Source organism: Colossoma macropomum, unplaced genomic scaffold (assembly GCF_904425465.1).
Source record: "Colossoma macropomum unplaced genomic scaffold, Colossoma_macropomum, whole genome shotgun sequence".
NCBI lineage: Eukaryota > Metazoa > Chordata > Actinopteri > Characiformes > Serrasalmidae > Colossoma > Colossoma macropomum.
The window spans coordinates 659,077-680,342 of record NW_023495515.1 but is presented as its reverse complement, the minus strand read 5'-3'; the positions used below and the strand labels follow the sequence as shown (position 1 = coordinate 680,342).

Sequence of the window (21,266 nt, the reverse complement as noted above, 5' to 3'; positions counted from 1 at the left end):
ACACCATGTTAATTTTTGTCTTTTTGATTAGCGGAAGCCATCCTCGCATTAGGTTTCACCCGAACGTTCCGGTCCTTAAAGCGAGTGGCCACCGGGACTGCTGTGATTCATAGTTTAAAATTACAAGTTGTAATAGTCTGTGACTAATAAGTAACTCAGTGCAAGTTCCTATGTTATTTTCAAAATCGCCTGCTTACGTTCGCAGGAAGCTCTGGACGAGAATGGACTGGCCAAAGGTCTGAATCATTGAACACAATTGCAGTCATTTTTTCTGTTGAAAGAAAAAGGAAAAATAGTCTTTATTGAATCTCTCTGGATAATCTCAGGCAGTGAGTCAGTGCCCCAGGGCCTTTGAGAGGCCTCTGGCTTGCCTGACCGTCTGCAAATCTGCCTGTAAAAAAGTCTGACACGCACTGGGTCTGTCAATAATTGCGCAAAAGCTCTGGGACTTCGTAATGGCGAGGCCATGAACAGTTCACTGCTTTTTTTGTATCTAATTGGTATTTATTCTTGCATGGCAGTCCACTTTGGAGAAAAAAAAAAGGAAAAGAACAAAGGCTGGCAAAGTGAAGCCGTACGTGAATAGCGAGACAAATACCAGGAGATCATGACTTCATTCCCTTTACTGAATATCATCTTGATTTTGACTGAAACGTACATGTTTGAGGGTGCAAAAGATAAAGGAATAGATTGAAAACCTTTTCTTCAGAAGTTATGAAATCTATCAACATACATTTTCCAGACGATTAGGAATTTGTATCTGCATTCACTGAATGTTTTACCAGGTGCGCTTTGTAGGTACACAGTTTCAGGCGGTTGCCAGGCCAGTGCCTGGTGATGGATAAGGGAGTTACCATGGTAACAGCCTCCAGTGGTGGTTCTTTTATTGATTTATTTCATGCACAGCATAGCATAACACTAGTATCCCACATGTGAACATAAGTGAACTTTTAAACATGTTGGGTGATGACATATCCTATATTGATATTAAATTTATTGTGCATAACATACCTGAGATGGTTCTAGAAACATGGCTGTTGAGCTGTGCTAGTTGAACATGCTTGGGAGGGCTGCTCAATAATAAAGTAAGAGTTTCTAGTAAAGTGGCCAGTACATGTATGCAATTTGTATGCAAAGACTCATAACAGCACAACATAGGTGACTTTAGTCCTGGCACTGAACACAATGGTTCATGGTGAGGTACAATACCAGTGTACTTTAAATACACCAGGTTGGTTCAGACATAGCAATAGGTACTCAACAATTATATTACCTTCTTTGTTTTTTCAGTTAATTGAATTTTCATGGTTAGCTATGATAATGATATAATAGTTACACCAAATTGGTTGACACCTAGTAACCTGACAAATGGTCAACCACCCTAATAATACTCCATCCATTTAAGGCCAAAAATGTATGGATGTTTGCAAACAGCCCTATAATTCAAGTTGTGGTGTTGGCTCAGAATAACCAGGGAATGCCATTCCTGAGTATTCTAATATACTTTTCAATATAAACTGTATTTGGTTTTGGCTTAAGGGACCATTAATGCTATTCTTATGCATTTCTTTAGAAATACATGCAAATTATCCTATTACCCAGTACTGTAATGTATTCAGTTGCACAGGAATTCTTCTGATTTAAATAAACTGATACCTTGAAAATGAATGTGTAGAGAATGTAAATGGTGTATTCACTTTATTAAAATGTGTTTACCACCCAGCCTGTAAGAAAATCTACGAGAAACACCGTAGAAAGTGTTTCCATATAGTAGGTGTACCTGATGAAATGGCCAATAAGTGCAGGCACAAGATGTGTTTCCAATAAAGTGGCAACTCCATGTAAATTTATGGATGTAACCGTATAACTCTGCCATTGCTGCACTGTATTGCAGCATGTTGAAGACTCATAAATGGTGCAGTTTGAGAAGTTGAGAATGTGCAGTCACACTGAGATAGATGATAATGATTGCAGCAACGGGCAGCAAGCCAGCCAGTGAATTGTCAGCTGGACAGTCTCTCAGAATTTAGGCAGCTATTGGACATTTGAGTGATGCAATCTTCTGGTAATAGCCACTCAGAACAAGATGCCTTTTCCGAGGCCTGCGACATCTTAACATAAGATATAAAACATCTCCTCCATTAACTTGATGTTAGCCAGTGACGTCTGCAAAAACAAATAGCTCCGCAATCAGTATGCACCACCACATGCACTCACGCGGCTTTTAGCCATCTTTAAAAGCCTGGTTAAAGCACTTGTAAATATTCAATACCTGCCTTATCTCCATCAAGATTGAAACCTCGATTTCTCTGGCAGCCTCACAGTGTCTTAATGGAATTCAAAGACCTACATTTTTCAACAGAGTTGCCTTGGAAACTAAGTTTTCTCTTTTCCTTTTTTATTGTTATTATTTTTTTGTCCCCTGTTTCCGGAGCTGTAGGGAGATCAATAGCCCGGGTCTTCAGGGATGGAGGTAGGAAGCATTCCGAAGACTTGAAAAGAGTAGGCCTAATGCATCGAATTCATTTGATTCAAAAGTATGCTACCGTGTGAAAGTGAGAGACCACATTTTTGTATATTTGATTCCCAGTCTAAATGGCCATTAAGTACAAGTTACTCATTTTTTTAATGGGGATGTTTCTAGGGGACTAGATGTCAAAACAATCCACTTATATAAGTCAAGTGAAAAAACAAGAGATTCCAAAACAAAATATTTAGAAGATACAGAGAAAATGGGAAATTTGCAAGACCTGGTAGATCTCCAAAACTGTTCCCATCAGATAAACAGCACTTAAAGCTTTCATCTTTGAGAGAGAGGAGAAAATCAAGCTCTGATCTGAAAACATCCACAGGTGTTTCTGTCCATTCTTCCACTGTGAGAAGACAACTTAGTGCTATGGGTCTGAAAGGATGTGTAGCTGATCAAGAAGACATCCTTGAAAAAAGGAAATAGACAAAAAAGAAGAAATGGAGAAGCTGCTGGTGGACTGGCCAAACCAGAGTCCAAACCTCAGCATCTTTGAATGTGTTTGGGATGACTTGGATAGTGAGAAGGAAAAGATGGGACCAACTTCTAAGACTGAACTTTGGTAGTTTGGGGGGAAAAAAAAATCCCTGTAGATTTTTGAAAAAATGCAAATGTCTAGAAAAGAATGGAAGACAAAAGTTGGGGACAGATTTTTTTTTCAGTTTTGACTGGGTACTGAAAAAATGAAAGGGTGGTCTCTGAGTTTTGCACAGTACTGTGTATTAACACAATTATAGGCCAAGACAAAGTTCTCAATGCATTTGGAAATGATGAACTTACGTTATGTCAAGTGCAATTTGTCAATGCTGTTAGTGCTCGGACTTTCTCACGGGTATTCCGTGCCATATCAGGAATATCTTTGGAACTAAGTGAATACGATAGGGCATTAGTCATTGACAAAACGTGCCATTTGTGGAGGGATTCTGTGTGTCGATATGTCTATTATACAGTCGTGTGTTTTGTGGGACTAGATTTGCTTTTCTCTGGTAATTGGACTAAATTGAACAGTGAAAGGAATGTGTTAATTAGAATATCCCAGCAGACAGCACAAGCCTCTGTTACTTTTCCCAATAAATCACTGGCGCGAGGAATTGAAATGTCAAGCGAAAAGGTGTAGAGCCTCCAGTTTCCGAGATTTATTTCAGAATGCATGCGTACACATTGTCAAAAATGTACGTCCCCTTTGTCCTTTGCATGTATAAGTTATGTTAAGGTGTCGCCTCGCCCGTTGATATGAGTGAGGTCGGTGAGATTACGGCTTTCATTTGCGGCATTCATTGCGTTCCTCATAACTCGGGCTCACATTCTCGCATTTCAATCCAGCAGTGCTCATGACAGTCACGCGAGAAAGAGCATGATAGGACTATTATTGAATAATGGAGCCTGCTGTGTATAAAGAGCCAACGTCTTTATTGTCGTTCCCTCTCCCGGGGGTTAAAATGAAAGACCAAGGACGGTATATCTGTAGGGATCACGCTCGGGATTTATGAGCTGTGAATTTGGCTCTCATATCATCATCTATTCTGTTGTAGTTACCCTCGGCAGACAGGAGTGCCCTCAAGGTGCTTATCTTCAAGGGCATGGCGGGTAGCGCAAGCATTTCAAACAGGTTAGATTGAGAGGGAAGGGTAGGAGATGGCATGCCTGGGAAATCAGCAGGTTGATTTGCATAGTAAGAGTAGTTTTGTGGGGAGACCCGAGGCAGTATATGTTGAATATATTTACTGATTACTAAAGTTCTTTTAAGCTGATTCCGCTTTACTTTCTAACCTAGTCCTACTTGATCTTTGCCCAGCCTTTGATATTATTTGTCTTTTAGATCAAGTTCCCTCCATTCTCCCCATTGGTATCACTATATTTATATATACTTAACTGATAGGAAACATTTTATGTCTATTCATCACTTAAAATCAACCACTGCTACAGTTTTTATGGACTATGACTCTTAATTCATATAAAATATGTATATATAGGTTGGATATGTAAATCTTGCTTTTATTTTATTGTTAAAGGGCTTGGGTTATGTTATTATTATTATTATTATTATTATTATTATTATTAATAGTATTACTACTACTACTACATAAGGACCTTAGAAGATGTACAAATATTTATGAATAAGGATTGAGTTACACACAAACATTCATATCAAATTGCATAGAAAAATAAAGATTGAGATTGAGTTCTGTTTAGTGATGATGTTATTATTATTATTATTATTATTATTATTATTATTGTTATTATTACATCATTTACTACATAAACCATTATAATGGCATAAGCCATTCATAAATAAGTATTGCTTTAGAAACATGTTTTATATGAATTTTTATCTGTGTTTTTAATGTATTTTATATATTTGATTCTCTATATTAAAGTTCCTGTCTTTTAATTATTTATTGGAAAGCATTTTTTAAACAAACAAACAAACAAACAAACAAACAAATAAATAAATAAATAAATAAATAAATAAATAATCATTCAAAATAAAATCTTGTCAACTAACAATACCTTATTTCTTTTTCTCCTTTCCCTGAAAAATTCAGAGATATGAGGTGGGTGTATATGTACAGTCTTATGCAAAAGTTTGAGCGCCCCGGTCAGATGTGAAAATAAGTACATATTTTCAACAAGGTCACACATTTTAGTGTATAATTACACAGATTATAATTTGCACAGAAGCAGCAGCCGTGAATGTTCCAGTCACCCAAGAAGAAACAGGGAGACATATTTGGTACCAAACACCTGTCCCAGGAAGGATATACTCACCTCTGAATCACTTTTGTGTCACATCGTCCAGCGCAGTGACAGGTCTTTCTTATCACTCACAATGGATACGGATTTTGTTGCCACGGCGGCGCTCCGCCGAACCGCTACGGCTACAATTCCGCAAATCATGTTGAGTTGACTTGGCAGGCCATCAGTGCTTTGGAGCACATTCTGCTTCTTTAGTCACCATGCATTTAAATAATTCTCCTTAACATGCGGGTTAACCGTTAGCCTAGTGTGACTCAGTGACTTACTACCCACTTAAATGCTTAATGATGGCAGGCACTGTATCTTACCAGCAGCGTGTCAGTTCTAGAAATGTGCTTTAGATCCATCTGTGCATGTCTGGTTAAACAAATGCACAAAATTTCATAGTAGCGCTGGGGAGTAGGGCCATTAGCAAGCAAGACAGGCCATTGCATTAGCGTCGTAAACGTCAATGTCCAGTGCATTTGGCAGCTGGGTCTTGCCTGAAGTGCCATCATGGGAGGTGAGTCACCAGGTCGTGGTCAGTTATGGCCCATATGGGTATCTTGATAAACATAGCAAAGGTCTGAGAGCACCCTTAGAGGAAAAGTTCAGATTCCACTGAGGATCTCGGTTATTACAGCCAAGAATTCCATTCCTCTTTTCATCCATTCCACCCCGATGCTGCTGCCACCAGAAAGAAATCAATACGGCTGAATGGGGATCAGATGGCGAGAACATGGCCCCGGACACAAGACCTATCAAACCATATCACGAGCTGATGGAGCTGCAGCCTGGGTGTTTTATGTACCTTTGGGTTTATTGCCGCAATCTGGTGTACAATTAAGCCTGCCTAATTTCCCAAGGCTTTCTGTCCATCCGAACTGGCCAGAAACATAAAGACCCATTGAACTCAAATGCTTGAACTCCGAGAGGACCCTTTCTCCCACTGGAAATGTTCAAAGCGAGTCGAGGCAGGAGTCATATAGGAGCTAATACTTCAATTTCTGGTCTGTTCTCAGCAACACATCTCCACAGCATAAACACTTGGCTCCTTCTCTGGAGCCTTTTCATGTTTGTAAACAAAGCACTTGCGTATGCCCAGTTGCATTGTATCTGTCGACCTCAGCTGCAGTCTGCTAAGCATCGTGCCCAGCAGCAACTCGGCGATGGCCTACATATCATGGTATTTTATTGGAGACACCACTTTTAAAAGAGTCCAACTTTGAGTATTTGTGCAGTACAAATTTCATCTTAGGGCAACTGTATGGTAACCTAAGAACTACAGTACTGTGCAAAAGTCAGAGACCACTTATCTTATTTCAAGTCAAAACAGCTATTGAGTACAGGTCAGTCCTTTTTCAAGAGAACAATGGACTGGCCCCAAAACTCAGACCTCAATATTGAACACCGTTGAAAGTGTTTGAATCATGAGATGCAGCCAACTTCTAAAACTGAACTTTCGAGGTGTGGGAAAATATCCCTGCATATTTCATCAAAAGGCTGAAAGTCAATCTCCTGGCCAAGGCTAGACATACTAAATACTGAAAAAGTTTGATATTTTATTTAGTTGTTGGGACTTCTGTTAAATATGTGTTCTGCCTTTTTCCTGACACTGAAAAAGAAATACTAATACTTAACACCTAATGACAGTTTTGACCAGAAATTAAACGAACAAAGTGCAATCTCTGATGGCTGCTATCGTTAATAATGAATACGGGAAGTATGGAAAACATTGGTAAAGTAGTTATTTGAGGTTGTTGGAAGGTGATCTTCTCCAAAAGTGGTGCATAAATGCAAATGTCCTGGCATTTAAAGATGGAAGTAAATGAGCTTCTTTTTTATTGTTCACAATAAAGGATCCATCCAGAACTACTTAATAATTCATACGTATGTCGTGTAGTTGTGGATAATTAAGGCTTCCATTCCCAAGCTGTTCAGGAGTTGCTTAATAGATGCAAATAAAAGCTTCTTTCACTGCTGTCATGTCACCTTTGTAGCCTCTCACAGTAAAAAGGATATAAAATCCTACATTCTTGTCAACATGGTGAGAATTAGCTTGAAAGGACTTTCTGAAAAGAAACAAGCAAGCAGACTGTTTGAAAAAGAAGCAAGCAAGCAATCAAACAAATATCCAGATATAATATTTATTAGGCTGAGCAAATGCAAAGTTGATGATTATGTCAAAATGCTGGAAAACCTGACAGCTTTTTTTATCTCCTGAAATGTTGCTATTTGCAGACCATGGTGAACCGAGCACATTTGCATTCTTTCATGACAGTTGAAAGCTACAGTCTGTTCTGATGGATGTCTGTGTCTGTCTCTCTGTGTTGTGTGTCATCCACAGGACCAGGAAGCTGATAAACCATGGATCGGTGGTACGTTTTGTGTGTGATGCTGTTGGGGGTTTTGGTGCGGGGGCAACACTGCCCAGGGCGCTGTATCTGCCAGACGATTTCCCCAACCCTGACCCTGCTATGCGCCAAAACCGGCCTCCTATTCGTACCCCCAACAATCGACCGCAAGACCGTGGAGCTGAGGCTGACAGACAATTTCATCACGGCCGTCCGTCGAAAGGACTTCTTCAACATGACAAGCTTGGTGCACCTGACCTTGTCCCGGAATACCATCAGCCAGATTGCCCCGCATGCCTTTGTGGGACTCAAGGCACTGAGGGCCCTGCACATGGATGGTAACCGACTGACCGATATAAGGAATGACCAGCTAAAAGGTTTGATCAACTTGCGGCATCTAATCCTGGGCAACAACCAGATCCACCACATCGACACTTCCTCTTTCGATGAGTTTGTGTCCACTATCGAGGATTTGGATTTGTCTTATAACAACCTGAGGACGTTGCCTTGGGAGGCTATTGCCAGGATGACCAACATAAACACGCTAACTCTGGATCACAATCTCATCGACCACATAGGAGCCGGAACATTCACCCTCCTTACCAAACTGGTTCGACTGGATATGACCTCGAACCGCTTGCAGAAACTGCCCCCAGACAGCCTCTTCCAGCATGCCCAGGTGTTGTCCGACCCCAAAGGCTCCTCCAGTTCCTCCCGGCTGACCGTGAGCTTTGGTGGGAACCCACTCCACTGTAACTGTGAGTTGCTGTGGTTGCGCAGGCTTACAAGAGAGGATGACTTGGAGACTTGTGCCTCACCTGAGCACCTGATGGACAAGTACTTCTGGTCCATTCAGGAGGAGGAGTTTATCTGTGAGCCCCCACTCATCATCAAGCACCATTCCACAAAGCCTTATGTGATGGAGGGACAAGGAGTCACCCTCAAGTGTAAGGCCATGGGGGACCCAGATCCTGCTATTCACTGGCGTTTTCCTGATGGCAAGTTGGTACACAATAACTCGCGTACCATCTTGTATGATAACGGCACTCTGGATATCCTGATTACCACCCTGAAAGACAGTGGTGCATTCAACTGTGTTGCCTCCAATGCAGCTGGCATCGCCACCGCAGCTGTAGAGATAAACATGATCCCGCTGCCATTGTTCGTCAACAACACTGGTCACATGAGGGAGGACCCTGGCCTCTCTGACATAACCACCTCCACCAAATCTGGCAACAACGACACCAAGCAGGATAAGAGGGTGGTGGTGGATGAGCTGACATCCAACTCCGCCATGATCCATGGCCATCTGAGCGACACATCCCTGGAATCAGGATGTACCAAATTCAGTATAACAGCACCATGGACGACACATTGGTTTACAGGTAAAGAACATACAATATGCATTGGTTAGCATGGAAATGTCATATAATGTTGCCTAGCACAGCATGTTTTGCATGACAAAATTTGGCCACAATATTTATTTTTTGGCATTTTTGACCCACTATACCCCCTACACATTAACAACAATGATTAAAAATGTTTCATTCACTTCCTGAGGATTATTTTGGGGTATGTTGCCTTGAGGCAACACTGTGTGACAATGGAAAGCAATAAAACATAGTGTCAGGATTCTAAATAGTTGGAAAATAAATCGAATTATGTGAAAGTTAATTGAGTTTTAAATATTTAAAATACTTAAAAACAAACAAAAAACACTGCAGAACCTAATTTCACCTTATTTTCAATGAAATTCTGTTAGTATGATGCAATATTGTGATGCAATGTTTTGATTTTGACAGATAAAACCATGCTAAAACATAAAAAGAATCAAATAATTTTCAGGTAATCAGAATTAGCTTCCATTTTCAAAACAAATGTGATGAGACTGGTAAAATTGACAGTATGCTGACTGCTACATAACAAAATTGACTAGAATGGGCTTCTATAATATTGAATGTACTAAACAATTTAGACTTCCCAAATAAACAAAAACACAAATAATTCTAAATAAAAATTTAGTCAAGTGGCTGCTTCACTTTCTACTTGCTATATCCATTCCACTGTTGCTTCTAGGGAACAAACGTATTTGAACAATTTTGGATAACAGAAGAATCATTTATATGATGCATGTTTTAAAAATGAACTCGTTGAAAAATTGTAAAAACTGTTTTTTCTGAAAGAAACTGTTGTTACAATAAAATAATAAAACCAAAGGTTCACAAATACCTACCTGGAGATACTTGGCTGAAGTACAAGCTTTTTATTGCTATATTTAAACTCTTCATTTTAAAGCATTTGATAGTCATTAAATATGTATCATGTAATTCTAAAGTGAAGAAGATTGGATTGTTGCCCTGAGGCAACGTGCTATCCACTTAGCTTAGCTTTTAGGTAAAAATCAAAATTTTCCCAGTATGTAATGGCAATGAACGGCACGCAGTAGCTGACTCTTAGTTTCACTTTGCCAGCAGTATGGAATTTTAAATGTGAGGCAGTATACAGAATAGGGGGATGGTACATTGCCCTCATATCAACAAGGGAAAGACTTCTGATTTACAGGGGCCATAAAAGGCATTCATGATTCAGCGAAATGCACTGTATTTCACCGAGCATCCTCAAAGGAACCGAGAAAGCAGCACTTCTGCCACTATGCACACTGCATTATGCAGCTTAGCATCCACATTCCCTGTCCAATCACAGAGGAGTAAAACATTTCTGACATTTATTACCTCTTGGAGAGCTTCTGCCACAGACTAAAACCCTCTGAATAATTTCAGATACCATGCATTTAGAAGGAGCCGCTCCAGCTGCTAATCACAAATCCTTTGGCTCATGAGCTGCTTGGACAAACATTAGATCGGATTTAGATCGGACATTAGCTCATTATTAAAGATTAGCGAGGCTGGAATTTGCGGACAAATCGCCTCCATTCTTATGCAAAGTCCAGCCGAATACACGGAGTGTGTGATGTTGCTTTTCAAGGACAAACATCAGTGCTTTTCAGAAGGCAAAACCATGAAAGTGGGTAAGCTGAATTGCCTCTAGTGTATCGGAACAATTTTCTGCTAAATGGCTTTGCGGGGTGGAAGCATTGTACAGCGTCAGTAAAAACTGAGAGAATAGCAATTGAATCCACATGCTGCTTATAAACCAGCGCAAACTGGGTGCCTCTAAAGGCCACAGTCATAAAAGTGCTGACAAACACCAGTTTTGAAGAGTGGAATTTACAACATAGGAGAGAGGAAGATTGAAAGCGAAGAAAGCAGCGCTCAAACGCGATGATGCCGGGCCAAATTTATTACACAATAACGGGTTTGCGTTGGTGAAAGACGAGCTCGATAATTGATAACTCTTGAAAAAGCAGTAAAGCTGTAAAGCTGGGGATATGAAATGACTTCGTTTTGCCCCGTGACAGCAAACATTACACATCCAAGCTAGTTCGAGAAATGAAGGGCAGTATAAAGTCCAAAGTCTGATAAACTGACATTTTGAAATCGTTAGCGTGATTTATGAAGTTTGCCGCATGCCCTCTCTATCACGTAATACATCTCACATCCATGATTGCTCACCTGTGGTGCGTAGTAATTAGGTCCCAAAATGGATCGACTGCTTGCAATAACGGCATATGGGGTAGAAACGGCATTAGCGCAGACAGATGCACCCTAATTATACTTCGGTACATGTGCGCCCTAAAAAATACACGTTAATTGTGTAGACTTTTGTTAAATGTATTATTTAAACCGGAGACATTATCAGGACAGGAGACAGTTGACTTGTTGCAAGGGCGTAGCTACGGGGAGGAGGCTTGGGGTGGCCTAGGCCCTCCCCATGGAAGCCAAGCCCTGATTTCTGACTGCTGAAAAAAGGGTGAACCCAAAGACAGTGAGCATTTTTCCACTTAAGTAAATAACTGACAAAGCTCTCCTTAGGTCATCAGCAATTTTTGGTGGATGCTATCACCATGACCAGCGTTTACCTGGCTGCATGCTGGCTCTGGTCATGAACCGCTGTTTTTCACCAATTCTGATATAAGGCAAGGAACTAAGGAACATATATACACAGTATTACCCTACTCAAAGGTTTCTGCAGATTGTGGGAACTTAGCTGAGCTATGCCTGGTCCTAACTTAGGATGCTTCTTGCCTAGCTAGCGAACTACATATCCAGTGAGCTAGATAAATGCTAACGTTGACTATGGTAAAAATGAACAGTAGTTCAGTACTACAAAAAATTATAAGATAGTCTTTAACATTTCGCCAACAATGCTTTGTAATACAAATGCTAAGCCTCTGGTTGATTAGCCTTTGGTGGTATGCTAAGAGCTGCTGTAGTAGCCAGGCAGTAAACCCCTTAAAATCCCAGGCTTATTACACACTAAGCCTTATTATTCAGTAATTGCATGGACTTCATTACCAACTGGTTTATTCTTAGAATTTGGAATGTGTGTAATGTAGATGTGAGTAATAAATGTTGGGCCCACTGGTGATCCCTGGCCATTTAAGGGGTTAAGTGCAAGGTCATCGATCCTGTGTTTAAAATTTTAGATTTTATCTGTTTATGAAAACTACAACAAAGCAGGCTAGTTGGTTCTTGGCTATGCCACTGATATTTTTAAAAATATGAGAAGGGTAGCTTGTAATGCCCAACATGGTGGTTGTTGAACAGGAAGTTCTGTCCAACAAGTTGCCTTGTTGCTAAAAATGTTACTGCCTTTGCCATGGAGATATGAACATATGCCAACATGAAAAACTTAAAAAAATATTTTTTTTGTGTGTCATTGAACGGAAAGGAACAAATTATTCATATCATTTTTCTCAGATTTGACCAATGATTTTAAAAAGATTGACATTCCCAATGAACAAATGCACATTCAAATATAGAGAATGTCCATTTGAATATTAAATCCTCTTAAATGTTTCAGGCCAGTCAGTTTGTAACATTATCACATGACGGCTGCCAAATAGAGGGAGCCTTTAAATACTGTGTCCACTCACTGTCCACTCTATTAGACACTCCTACCTTGTCAGTCCACCTTGTAGACTTAAAGTCAGAGACAATAGCTCATCTGCTGCTGCACAGTTTGTGTTGGTCATCCTCTAGTCCTTCATCAGTGGTCACAGGACGCTGCCCACAGGACGCTGTTGGCTGGATATTTTTGGTTGGTGGACTATTCTCAGTCCAGCAGTGACACTGAGGTGTTTAAAAACTCCAGCAGCACTGCTGCGTCTGATCCACTCGTACCTGCGCAACACACACTAACACGCCAGCACCACATCAGTTAAGAATGGGTGTTACAATCCCGTTCAAAAGCCCTACATTTTTTAAAACATAGCTTAGCCTCCAGTTTCAGACAGATAGAAGCCTGGGCTTGCATGCCTATAAATAGCCACCCAAGGCAAGTGGACAGACGACCTATAAAGACTTTGTCTGAGCTGTGTATCTCTCTCCGAGCTGGGATTAGCATGTTCCGAGCTGTTGTTGTGAGCTCCCTTTTGCAATTTCTCCAAATGTCAGAGGAAGGCCGGGAACGTGCGTGGGGGGTGGTCTTGTCGGAAACTCGTGTAAGAATGCATGTTAATCGCGAGGATCTAGATGTTGGCAGCACTGCAGTGTAAGAGGGTGTGAGAACATGGAAGAGAGCGTTTATTGCAAGTCCTCTGTAGGAGGACATTAATACAGCGAAAGAAAAAAAAGCCCCGGTAGGATGAGCGCCTGTATTAGCATATAAAAGGAGATGGGTTGTAAATACGCTTAAGTACCTTGTAAGCATGCCCAGATGTTTGTCAGGACGCCTTTTCCCCACTAGAGTGGTACATTAACACCTACAGCATGCCAGCGTGTCCTCAAAAATCCAGCTTCGACGTTCAACATCCATTATGCGAATGGATCGAAATGAATGGCTCTAAACCGTCACTCCATCTACCAAGCCTGAGCTTGAATAAGGCTTAAGATATCTCAAAACTTCTGAATTTCAATGCCATGCGCCCACAAAAAGAGAGCACTATCTACGTCAATGACAAATGCTGGCTCTCCATTGAGGGAAAGAAAAGGGACAATGGGAACATTTGCAACGGCCGAGCCGCCTGCACAGCCATTAGCATTCAGCACAGCCGCTTTCAAAGATACCATTAAGGAATGCATCTGGGAAAGTATGACCAAGGCGCTGTAGGAGAAGTCTCAACTTCAAAGATTTCAGTGGTGTGAAATCATGCCTGTAAGTACAGGATCAGACGCAGCAGCATGAGGACGGCCTACATACTGTCCAAAGCTCAAGAGAGCATAGGGCTTGTGCAGGGAGCCTGTAGCAAAACCAAGAGAGAGAACACAGACAAATGTGGTTCCAGGGTAAAACTTGTAGTTGTGTAGTTAACTTCTAGTGTTGTAGTTAAGGTTTACTGTTGTTGGGAAACAAATCTAATATGTGTACAATTCTCTACATCAGTATCTTAGACCTGTAATAAATCTTCTCCGATTTAAATCTTAGGTGAGAGTGGTTTTGCTATTTGACACACCGATCACTCCACAAAATTGGTAGAAAAATGATGAGTCATTGCTAATAATAACTATTGGCAAAAGATACCAGAATATGAAAATTACGTTAAAATAATGTTGCAAAGCTGTGTAGGTGTAGGCTGTTGCTATGCTATCTCAGGCAGTTGCTAAACCAGTGCTAGTTCATTGCTATGTTAGCCCAGGTAGTTGCTAAGGAGTTGCAAGAATGTTGCTATGGAATCCTAGGCAGGGGTTAGACTGCTAAGGTGTTATAGTATCCCATGTGGCTACAAATGTGTTGCTAAGCCACTGGTACATTATCCCAGTTGGTTGCTAAGCCACTGCTATGTTATCCCAAGTGGTTGCTAAGGTGTTCCTAAGCCACTGCTATGGTGTCTCAGGTGGTTTTTAAGGTGTTGCTAGAGCAATGCTATAGTACACCAGGTGGCTGCTAAGATGTTGCTTGGCCACTGCTATGTTATCTTAAGTGGCTGATAAAGTGTTGCTAGGTCATTGCTATGGTATCCCAGGTGGTTGCTAATATATGTTTGTATATGTGTGCTAGTATGTCTGTGAGTCTGAATGTAATGTCTATGAGGGGCAGTATGAGAGAAGCTGTTCTTGTGGTAGTTGTGAATTCATTTCAGATGGGGAAAAAATCAGGTTTGAAAGAACTGTACATAGAAATTGTACAAAAAACATACCTGTGATTGGTCCCAAAAGCACAAGCACACTGCTCACGTATAGGCTGTACAACCCTAGCTCGAAAACTCAGACCCAGGAAAATGGTCCAAAAAAGTACAGAATAATAAAATTTAAAAAATAGAAGTTTACTGAGCACATATGCCTCTTGTTTAGAGAGTTGCTAACAAGTTGTTTTCAGGTGATTAATAGGAAAGTTTTTTAGTCATCTAGTTATTTCTAAAGTCAAAGGCCTGATATTAGACATCCAAACAGGTTGTGCTGAAGCACTGCGAAATTCATGAACCATCTAGTTATAGAGTTTTTCCCTCACTTTACCTCACTTTAGGGCCAGAGAAAGTATACATAACTGTCATTACAGTGTCATGACTGTCAGCGCCAATGCTTTCACTATATACAGTACGCTATTATACAGTAGGTTTCATGTCGACAAATTGCCAAGTACTACAGAAAAGCATGCTAGTGCTCAAAACTGAATTTTGTAACTGGCTTAACATGGCTAGCCATGCCACATCGTCAGCATTATGTCACTGTGACATGCACTGAGCTGCAAAGTCAGTTTTCATAATTGAAAAACATAGTTTTCATCGGACATAGATGATGCATCAACTTGACCTCAAATTTGCCAAATGCAACCTTTATGACAAATGACACCTGTTGGAATAAGTATTTATAAATGTTTATGTAGGTTTACATTATCATGAAGGGCTTATCTAGGTGTCACATAACCTTATGAACACTGACCTACAATAAAGTGTCACCATAAAGGGTAATTTAATCTACTTTAATCAGGAAAACAATTATTAATCAATAATTAATTAAACTGGCTTTACAAAGCGGGGTATATGGGAGTTGTGTGCTTGTGCATAGCAGGTATAGTTTACAGCATTTGTTCAAACATGCTTTTTTTCCCATTGGAAATGAATTGTGGTGTAAAGACAAAGGTCAAAAAATACAAACTAACCAGATAATAATTAACATGAAACTAACAAGACTTTGCAAGGAAAGAAAACCGTCTATTTTAAGCTCACTAATGAGTCCCAAATGAGAAACAGGAACTGAAAAGAACTTCAGTATTAGGGTGATGGTGACCTTCAGAGGCATGAAGGAAAACTAGGCCTACATGTGACAAGGGAAATGGTGGAAATTTCAAATTGATAAGCAACGGCCTTGCAACATCTTAGCAACCACCTGGGATAACATACCAGTGGCTAGGCAATATCTTAGCAACTACCTGGGAGATCATAGGAAACAGCCCAAGAACACCTTAACAACCACCTGGGATTCCAGAACAACAGCCAAGCAACACTTTAGTGACCTCCTGGAATTCCATGGTAATGGCCTAGCAACACCTTAGCAACAACTTGGGATAACATAGCAACACCTTAGCAACCACCTGGGATAATATACCAATGGCCAGGCAATATCTTAGCAACTGCCTGGGAGACCATAGAAAACAGCCTAAGAATATCTTAACAACCACCTGGGATTCCAGAACAACAGCCAGGCAACATTTTAGTGACCTCTTGGGATTCCATGGTAATGGCCTAGCAACACCTTAGCAACCACTTGGAACAACATAGCAACACTTTAGCAACCACTTGGGATTTCATAGCAATGGTTCAGTCAGGCCAACAAAATTTGTCTGAACTTTCCCCTTCTAGTTTTGGACATGTAATTTGAGACTGTGATTATGAATGAATGAATGAATGAATAAATAAATAAATAAATAAAGTAAGAAAGTAAGTAAATAAATAAATAAATAATTCACGTGACCATTACCATGATCCAAGCACCCTGGCATGGGCAGATTTCGCGTTCAATTTAAAACAACTAATTTACCTCATTCATCTTAAGGGGATTATAGTGTTTATTAGCGCTGGGGTTGGCTGGCACACTGTTAATTTCCAGCCAGTAGGAGGAACTCTGAAAAAAAATGAAAATGAGTGCTGCTCTTGACAATCGTTTATCCATTTTATCAAAAGCTGATAGCAAATAGCAAAAAAATATTATAATCTGTTAAGCTGGGGATAAGTTCTTAATTTTTCTGTGTTGAAGCAAAAAATACATTACAAAATGTTAAAGTTATTAGGTTTTAAGCACTGCAAACATATTAAATAGCATACTACATAAAACAACTGAAAATACAATACTTGTAAATAAAGCAACTTTGAGCCAAGCAATTACTGTGATTTTATCATGAGGAAGGATGTTCTCAGGCACAACGTGAAGCTGAGTGCCTAAATTCTCCTTCTCTGTAATAATATCACAATAATCATGGCCTTGAGCTTTTCTGAAATGGCGGACAACATAAAATATGATAAAATACACAATTTTCAGTAAATAATTTAAGTTATGAAATTTTGTTCCTTTAAGGTATGGTATTGCTGCCAAGCAATGGACTAGTGAATGAGGAGAAGAACATATTTTTATTTGTTGCTTCATTCATTTGAATTGATAGATTTTTAATGTTGTCCCAAACATACCAATAATGTGCCAACCAACCCAACAAGGTTCTGTTTTGTAGCTTTCATTTACTGCTAGTTGGGTTATCTTGATGTATCATTTGCCTGAGAAATATGGCAGAGAATGAAAACTGTGCCAACCATCCCGGCTCTCCCCATTTAAGAATCAACCCACTCTGCCGAAGAGGAGTGAAATACAGACCGCTGCTGTCACGAGAACAGCATCTTTATTTTTGACAGTTTGCATTCTGTACATCACAGAACTTGCTTCCTTGGCATTTCACAGCTTGGAAGTGAAAAAAAATCCTAAATATTTTATAATTTTGTCACGTTTAAGCCATAACATTGCTCCAGGCGTTTTTTCCTCCTCTCCTGCGGAAGTGTCGTTCCCGAGTCAGTGACGGAACATGTTCCTTAGTCCTTGAGAATAGGAGCTCTGTTTAAATCCCTCCCTGGTTTCAGCTTCTGACCTCTGATCATGAGGACATCGCTCACGCTGACGTGGTCATTTCTCAGCGTGACCCTCTGACCTCCACTGTAGGGATTAACTTGCTGTCCCACATTGTTCCAGTCAGAGGATGAGTACCACAGCCCATGAAGGTCAGAGCAAGGGCCTTTTTTCTACACTAACCAGAATAGAACATTTCCCAAAGACATTGCGTAGCAGTAAGATGTACAAAGAGAAAAGCAAAGGCTCTAAAATTGAACCTTGAGGGACTCCACAAGAAATTTTACAATTTTATCATGAATGGTTTCCCAAGAATTGTCTATTCAATAAATATGATTTGAGCCATTCTAAAACCATGCCTGAGAGTCCAACCTAGTTTTCAAAACGGTGGATTAACTTGCTATCCCACATTGTTCTAGTCGGAGGATGAGTACCACAGCTCATGAAGGTCAGAACAAGGGCCTTTTTCTACATTTACCAGAATAGGACATTTCCCCAAAGGCAAAGCCCAGTGGCAACATGTACAAAGAGAAAAGCAAAGGCCCTAAAATTTAACCTTGTGGGACTCCACAATAAATCTTATGGTTTTTTGATGAATGCTTTCCTAAGAATTGTCTATTCAATAAATATGATTTGAACCATTCTAAAACCATGCCTGAGTAGCCAACCTAGTTTTCAAAACAGTGGATTGGAATCTTATTTAAAATCAAGTTACAGCCATAATTAACATCCATCTGCTGCCAGGGACAAAATCAAACAAGAGTCTTGAAGTGTTTAAAAAACTAATCAGGAACAGAATCACCGTAATCAGGGTTAGACCCTAATTTACAACTGCAGAACATGCATATTGTGTATTATTGTATATTTTTATTATATTATTTGAAAGCATTATTTGTTATAGTACTAAAATTGGCCTGTAAATTTCAGGCTATATAGAACAAAATTTAGATTATATCAGATTATAATCCCATGACACCGTGAACCACTTCAGCTATCTAGTCAGAAGTATTAAGAGACTCAGCTTAAGCCCAAATAAAACCAACAAAAAGAGTGCTTTGTCTGGTTTGTTAGTTTTTTTTTTTACCCTTGCTTCCTCTCTGTTTGTTTCTCTCTCTCTATCTCTCTCTTTCTCTCTGTCTCGCTCCATTTCTCTTTCTATTTGTTTTTCTCTCTGCTCTGTATTCATTTCACTCTACCCCCTTTTCTCTGTTTGTCTCTCTCCTCTCGACTCTCGCTGTTCATCTTTATCTCTCTACTCATATCACCCACTCTCTTTTTCATTATGTCTTTTTTTCCCTCTCATTTCAATCCTTTCTTTATGTATCTGCATCTAACTCACTCTGTCTCTCTCTATTCATTTTGATTATCTCTCTCTCTGTGTTTACTTCTTTGTTTCCCTTTGTATCTGTTTCTCTTTTTTTCTCTTTCTTTCTGTATCTTTCTACCATTTCACCCCTTTCTTTCTCTCTCTCTTTCTTTGTTCATACCATCCCACCCATCTCTCTTTCTCTTTTCTCTCCCTCTCTCTTTTCATATCCCCCCATCTCTTTCTCTCCTTCTTTTTTCCTCCTGTCTCTTATGTCACTCCACCTTTCCTTCTGCTTCATTTTTCTCTTTCTTTCATTTATCTTATTTCTGTCTTTGTTTACATCATTCCACCTCTTCATCTCTCTGATTGTCTCTCTCTCTCTTTTTTCGATCCCTCTATTCATACCATCGCAACCCTATCTCTGGTTTCTCTCTTTCTCTCCATTCACATCACGCCATTTCTTTCTTTTCCCCCTCGATCTCTCCATTCATATTGCACTGCTCATTTCTCTTTCTTTCCCTTTCTGTTTATCTCTCTGTTCATATCACATCTTTCTGTCCCTTTTTTCTCTCATCATATCTCTTCCTCTTTCTATCTCTGATTCTCTCGCTCTCTTTCCTTTCTATCTCTCTTTCTGTCTATACATCTCTTTATGCACATCTTCCCACCGCTTCCTCTTTATCTCTGTCTCTCTATGTATATCTCCCCACCTCTTTCCTTTCATTTCTCTTGTTTATCTCTCCATCTCTCTTTTCATATTGCTTTACCCCTTTCTCTTTTCATGCCACTTCAACTCTTTTTCTTTCTCTCTTTCTCATTTTTCTTTCTATCACTCTATACATATCCCTCCACCCTCCCTCTCTTTTTCATTCTCTTTCTCCTTCTCTCTGTTTCAGGATGATCCCATCAGAGAGTAAGACGTTCAGGATCAGTGACCTGGCGGCCGGTCGCGAATATGAGCTGTGCGTCCTGGCTGTTTATGATGATGGCATCACCTCCCTGACAGCCACTCGTGTGGTGGGCTGTGTCCACTTCCGCACAGCTCCTGAAGCTGGCCAGTGCCGCTTCGTCCACAGCCAGTTCCTTGGCGGCACTATGATCATCATCATCGGTGGAGTCATCGTGGCCTCTGTTCTGGTCTTCATCGTCATCCTCATGATCCGCTACAAGGCCTACGACAGCTCCAAGGCTAAGGCTGGCACCAGTGGTAACACTGGTAGTAATTCTAGCGCTAACATCCACGGTCATTCACAGACCAATGGGAACCGCATAGGACATTCTGGGTCAAAGCAGCAGCAGCAGGGGGTTGACGAACGCTCCCGTCGAAGGGAGTCCCAAGCCGGAACAGACTGCAAGGCCCTGGTTCTTCTTAGCCTAGAAAACGAAACTCAAGAGGAGCTAAAGGTGCAGCTGCCTCCACTAAGTCCAGAGGCACCCATCCCATCTGCATCTGCGCCTGTCCCATTACCACCAGGGTCTCGTCGGGCAAGTTTGGGAAACCCCCCTTCTGAGGACACCCAAACGGACAGCAGCCTGACGGGCTCCACCATGTCCCTGTGCCTGATCGGCTCCAAGGTGGGCGAGGATGTGCCCCCGCCACGGGCCCGGGATAGCCGGAAGGGGGCACTTGGTGGAATGGGGCTGCTCCCGGGCGAACTGGCCAGGACCAGGCACCGCTTCTCATTCGATGGCGATTACGCCCTGTTCCAGAGTCACAGCTACCCCCGAAGGGCGCGGACCCGCAGACACAAGTCCAGCACTAACCTGAACACTGACGCCTCGCCACCCGCCAGCCGCAGGGTCACTTTCAGCAGCACCGAGTGGATGCTGGAGAGCACCGTGTGAGCAGTGGAGATATTGGACAAACCTGCCTGAACATTAACTAACACACATAAACTACAGGCACACACAGACAAAATGATGCAGTACCCACAGATTCTTACACATGCCCACATACAACAAACAGAACATACACACCCACAGATGCACCAGAGTATGTGAGTGGAGGAAGTGGGGCAGTAAGTGCCACTTACCACTTGAAGTGTGTTCCTCCTTCATTCTTACTTAAATACATTCACATTATGTAATCCTCAGTTTCTAAGAAGTTGGGACTATATGCAAACCAGTGATTAATAAGTTCTCTTTCATGTATGTTACACTGAAAACAGCACAAAACCATTAAATTGTCTTTTTGTAAACATAAATTAATTCCAAATTTGATGCCTGAAACA

General features: G+C 40.8%; 1 protein-coding gene across 1 annotated transcript in view; it reads left to right on the top strand.

Annotated features, from left to right (window-relative positions):
* The window catches only part of lrfn1 (leucine rich repeat and fibronectin type III domain containing 1), a 98,352-nt gene extending 77,472 nt beyond the window's left edge, over positions 1–20,880 (top strand). Inside the window, 3 exon segments of the mRNA XM_036562794.1 lie at positions 7,611–8,915; positions 8,918–9,002; positions 19,932–20,880. Of these exon segments, the coding sequence (XP_036418687.1) occupies positions 7,631–8,915; positions 8,918–9,002; positions 19,932–20,880 (2,319 nt within the window). The 5' untranslated portion in view covers positions 7,611–7,630.
* The last annotated feature ends 386 nt before the right edge of the window (positions 20,881–21,266 follow it).